The sequence below is a fragment of the Montipora foliosa genome, chromosome 1 (genome assembly GCF_036669935.1).
Source record: "Montipora foliosa isolate CH-2021 chromosome 1, ASM3666993v2, whole genome shotgun sequence".
Classification (NCBI taxonomy): domain Eukaryota; kingdom Metazoa; phylum Cnidaria; class Anthozoa; order Scleractinia; family Acroporidae; genus Montipora; species Montipora foliosa.
In genome coordinates this window covers 16,941,035-16,946,034 of record NC_090869.1, presented here as the reverse complement: position 1 = coordinate 16,946,034, position 5,000 = coordinate 16,941,035, and the positions used below count along the sequence as shown (strand labels likewise).

At 40.8% G+C, this 5,000-nt stretch overlaps 2 protein-coding genes across 2 annotated transcripts; both read left to right on the top strand.

Moving 5' to 3' along the window:
* Window positions 1-103: 103 nt before the first annotated feature.
* LOC138010416 (neural retina-specific leucine zipper protein-like) lies at window positions 104-514 on the top strand. Its single transcript, XM_068857374.1, has one exon. The coding sequence runs from the start codon at window positions 104-106 to the stop codon at window positions 512-514; it is 411 nt and encodes a 136-aa protein (XP_068713475.1).
* Window positions 515-4,181: 3,667 nt separating this feature from the next.
* On the top strand, window positions 4,182-4,655 carry LOC138010406 (uncharacterized). Its single transcript, XM_068857365.1, has one exon. The coding sequence runs from the start codon at window positions 4,182-4,184 to the stop codon at window positions 4,653-4,655; it is 474 nt and encodes a 157-aa protein (XP_068713466.1).
* The last annotated feature ends 345 nt before the right edge of the window (window positions 4,656-5,000 follow it).

Here is a 5,000-nt window from a genome sequence, read left to right as displayed (position 1 = left end):
ACGAAAGGGTTGTTCCAAGAGCAGAGTTCAGCAATAAAGAACACTCGGTTCGCTCGCTTCTGTTCCTCACAACACGAACCGTGAACAAAACGCCTTCGAAGAAATGGCTAACAAGAAAGCGAAAAAGGATCTCAATTGGTCGTCTCAAAAACACATCGCTAAATTCAGCGACGAAACGCTGGAAAAGATTTCAATTCAGGATTTCAACAAGCAGCTTCGCCAACTCCCCGAAGGACTGAAACAAAAGTACAGGAAACGGCGACGTATTTTAAAAAATCGCAAATATGCTCTGAAATGCCGTCGAAAGGGCTCAGAGGCAACAGACAACATCGCCGAACAAAACAGGGCTCTTGAGTTGGAAATTAGCCGTGTCTCAGAGGAATTACAGAAGGTAACGAATGAGAGAGATGAACTTAAAGTGAAATGTGCCCGTTTAAATGCCATGTTGTCTGGCATGCAAAGCCCAGCACGAAGGAAACTGCCGGACAATTCAAGGGCAAGTCAACAAATGTGATTCAGCACATTACAGTGGAACCTGTGTTAAGCGGTCATGACCGTCTAATACAGGTATGCTATTATCACTTAATGTACAATTTATGAATGACAGCGGTGATAAATCTACTTACTCGGTCAAAACTGCACTGAATGATAACTTCTTTGAGAAGGAGAGCATAGAAAGAGACCAACAAAAAATTAGAGTGAAGTTTGTCAGCTTTACAATTTAAAGCGCTTTGGTTTTCGGCTGTCCAGAACTTCGTTACAGATTTCTATCTTGGTAGTTCCTCCCAACACGGAGAACGGTGAGTGAATTACAAAAAAGGCATTACTCGGGCCCGTAAGGGCACCGAGTTATAAAACATAATAGATTTCAGTCTTTCTTTACCGTCTGCAGCAAAATGCACAATAGAAAGCACGTGGCGGTGTTTTGATTGGGCAATACACAATGGAAGGCACGTGGCGATATTTAGATTGGTTAAGGCAAACCACGTCGTCCAAAGTGCAAAGCATAAGATCATCGAAAGCGGCACTGTTTTGTTTTGGACTGCGTTGCTTGGATTACCACAGGCGGACCAAAACTCGGAAAGTAAAAAATTGTAAGGATTTGTATGAGAATCTCCATAACAATTTACCTGCAAAAGTACTCAATAAAAAAGTTGTACTTAATTGTCGTGGTGACTTTCTCGGTTTTTGTGTTGTTGTTTGCCTGATTGAATGCGATTTAAGCGACTTCTCAAATTCCCGGGTTGTCACTCGTACCTAAATAAAGGAAAGGCTAGCGCTGGAAAGTAATTTCTAGCTTACCTCACATCTCGCCGATAAAATCACACTTCTCCGGCAATTTTGCGGGTAAATTGTTATCGAGATTCTCATACAAATCTTATAATTTTTACTCTCCGAGTCTGGGCCGCCTGTGGGATTACTGAAGATCGATGTTGCGTTGGCTTAATCGCTTTCTTCCTGGGGCGCTCAAAACTCATGCGAAGGCCGCGGTAGATCCACACTAAAAGATATCGAGCGTCAGCTTCGAAAATAGTCGTTCCGCGAACTGAATGAAACTCAAATGTATTAACTGAAATGGACGCAACTATTGAAAGAATACAAGTCAAAATACTAATTCTTTAATAAGCAGGTACTTTTGAAAACTACTCTGAAGATGACAGCGACAAAGAAAATAACTCAACAAAAGAGCATAGACGTCATATTGAAATCCCCTGAAGACAGACACAACGAACAAATAGCCTCACGCTCAGTGTACCACTGACTACGAAAATAAGTTTTACATCTATGGCGTTCTTTTATTTTTTTTTTATTGTTAAACAGTTTGTTTTTTTGTAATGGTCTTTATAGACTTTGTTTAACTAGCCATGTTAGCGATAGTGTTCACTGCCATCTTGTGAATATAGTTCTGTTCTAGTTTTACAAGATTTGATATCGAGACTATGATCAGCTCTTTAGAAAATAATTGTGATGTGGTTTGAAAAGCTGTATAGTTATCTGTGATTGTTAATGATAATAAAGACTCGATTTCAAGGGAGAAATACAGATCTCGATATGCAGAAGTTTAGTGTTTGCATCGACGTACACGAGAAGGAGAACCGAGCAGAATTACAGAAAAAAGGCTGATACGTCTATTTTATGTAAAAGCAGAAAAAGGAGGAAACTTGCTCGAAAATATTTGATTAAAATATACCGAGGTCATCCACATTTCATCGTACGCGTATTACTAGGAGATCACTTGCTCGTAAACACAAGTATAGCAGCTACTGGCCTGTATACATCCGCCTCCTACCCTATAATTGTGCGAGGGGAGGTGGCAGATATACACAGGCGAAGCAGCTACCTCGGGTATGCTTTAAATCAAAGTACGTGGTATGTAGCACCTTTCATTCCAAAAGCGTGACGTGGATGAACAGGTAAATGCAAAATGAAAGTTAAATTCAATACAGAAATCATGAATACCCGGTACGCTTTTCAACATTGCATATCGTAAGTTCAACCTTTGCAGGGACATAGCCCAGAAATATTTTTTTTGCCTCGTAGACACTTTTCAGAGAAGGCAGCCCAAGTAGGATTAGAACTCGGTATCTCATCATTCAGAGGCAATCGCGATGATTACCGGGGAAATTGTGTGCTTGACCGGAAACGAGTTTTCGTGTTTTCGTTGCACGCAATGCAATATCCGGCCATCGTATGACTCGGTAACACATCTTAAGGGGCTTATTTCTCCTGGTATTTTTGAGGGTATTTGAGGTACCGGTTTTGATACCTCTGAGGGTATTCAGTCCCAAAAAGGACCAAAGCGGGAGCTCGAGCGGGACCTTTTAGGGCATTGAGCCGAAAAATCATGATAGGAAACATTTCACAATTAAATTGACTATTTTTTTTATTTTGTCCACTTAAAACCCATAATTGGGTGATGTTCCGGTGTTCCTGGTTTTAGCACATGCCGTGTGGTATATTATTTGAAACACCGTGTGAAGGTTAAGAGAATACAAAAAATCCCGTTTGGGACTTTGCAACTGGTGACCGCGACCGCTTAACAGAGGTCAAAGTAACAAAGTAATAAAGATTTTTAGGTAACCTGTCGCTCTTATCGCAAGGATGCGAGGGCAATTTTCGGCTCATAGCAAGTTGTCCAAAGGGCTTGCGCATGTTCTAGCTGTATGCAAGCTCTCTTTTTTCATTTGGGTAGTATCTTTTAAATCCATAAGTTCTTTTCCAGTGATTCATCCTTCATCACCTCCAAGGTGGATCACCGTGATTAACATTTGTATAGCTAAGCTAAATGCGGTCCGCACGACTTACAACGTGTCCTGAACTGTTCTCCAAGACTCAATCATTTTACAAGTAAATTTGATCATGTCACGGCTTTACTTTTTAATCTACATTGGCTTCCTGTTGGACAGGGAGGTATTTTCAAGATGGTTCCATTCAAAGCGCATGATGCTGCTCCCAGTTACACGACGGAATTCATAAGACCTTACGAACCTGTCAGGATATTATTGCGTTCGAGGAGAACGCATTCCAATCGTGTTAGTTCCGCCGGATGTCCCTCGGGACATAGGATAGAGCTATTTCTCTTACTTGCATTTTATGCAAAGTATTCGAGAAATTACTTTATAGACATCTCTACACCCACGTACGTGACAACCTGAGCCCATACCAACACGGCTTTGTCCACGGCAAGTCGTGTCTTTCTAATCTTTTGGAAACAGTGCATGAGATCAATGCTATTTTAGAGGATGGGGATGTAGTAGACCTAGTCTACTTGGACTTTCAGAAAGCGTTCGATAAAGTTCCACATGAGCGACTCCTGTTGAAGTTAAAAGCATATGGGATAACCGGCCAATGTAACAACATTATTCGTAATTTTATTACTGGTAGAACAATGGCAGTCCGTGTAGGCGACAAATTATCCACATGGGAATCCGTATTATCTGGAGTGCCTCAAGGTTCCGTTTTGGGGCCCTTGTTGTTTCTTTTGTTTATTAATGACATGCCTGCTATCACAACAAATACAACCACGTTATTTGCCGATGACTCAAAGTTAATAGGAAACGCACGATCACCTACAACCATTCAGTCGGACTTACACTGCTTATCCCATTGGGCTGACGTGTGGCAAATGAAATTGCAGCGTTTTGCATATTGGTAAAGACAACCCTAAAAATAACTACATGATGGGCCATACACGCTTGCAAGTGCTTGAAAAGGAAAGAGATCTAGGAGTGGTTGTTTCAGCTGGTGATACCATTTGTTGGCAGGAACAATTACGAAGAATGATCCGAAAAGCAAAACAAATGACGTCATGGATCATTAGAAATGTTGTATCTAGGAAACCAGAAGTGCTGATAACATTTTACAAAGCTTTTGTCAGACCCCATTTGGAATATGCAGTGCAGGTTTGGGCCCCAACCGCAAGACACGGAAACTGGGGCATTATAATGGAAATTGAGGACTGCCAAAGACAGTTTACGAGGATAGTTGAGGGCATGGGTCTACTCCCTTATCGTCAAAGGTTACAGTGTCTTAGATTAACGACTTTACTGGAACGTCGAATGCGTGGTGACTTGATCGAGACTTTCAAAATAATCAACGGTTTTGTGGACTATGGTCACAATATGTTTGGGACAAATACAGCTTATAACTCGTAATCTTAATGTCACTTCTCACCATCCATTAAGATCAGCGCATGACTTCTTCAGCAATAGAGTTATTGCATATTGGAACCAGTTGCCACTACGCGTGCGAAATTCAACAAGTATTAATGCCTTTAAGGCTGGTCTTGACCTCTTTAAGTCATCTAAACCTGATTCGCCTAATGGATTCTGGAAATTGTCGGGAGAAATCTTTAATAGGATAACCGATAAAAGTGAACATTTGCTAGCCAATCGCGATGTTGCCATGCGGCAAAATATCTTGTTTTAATAATTGATTTTGTTGTTTTCAGCTTTTTCCTTCGATTCTAGCATTTTTAATAATACATTTTTGATTTTTAT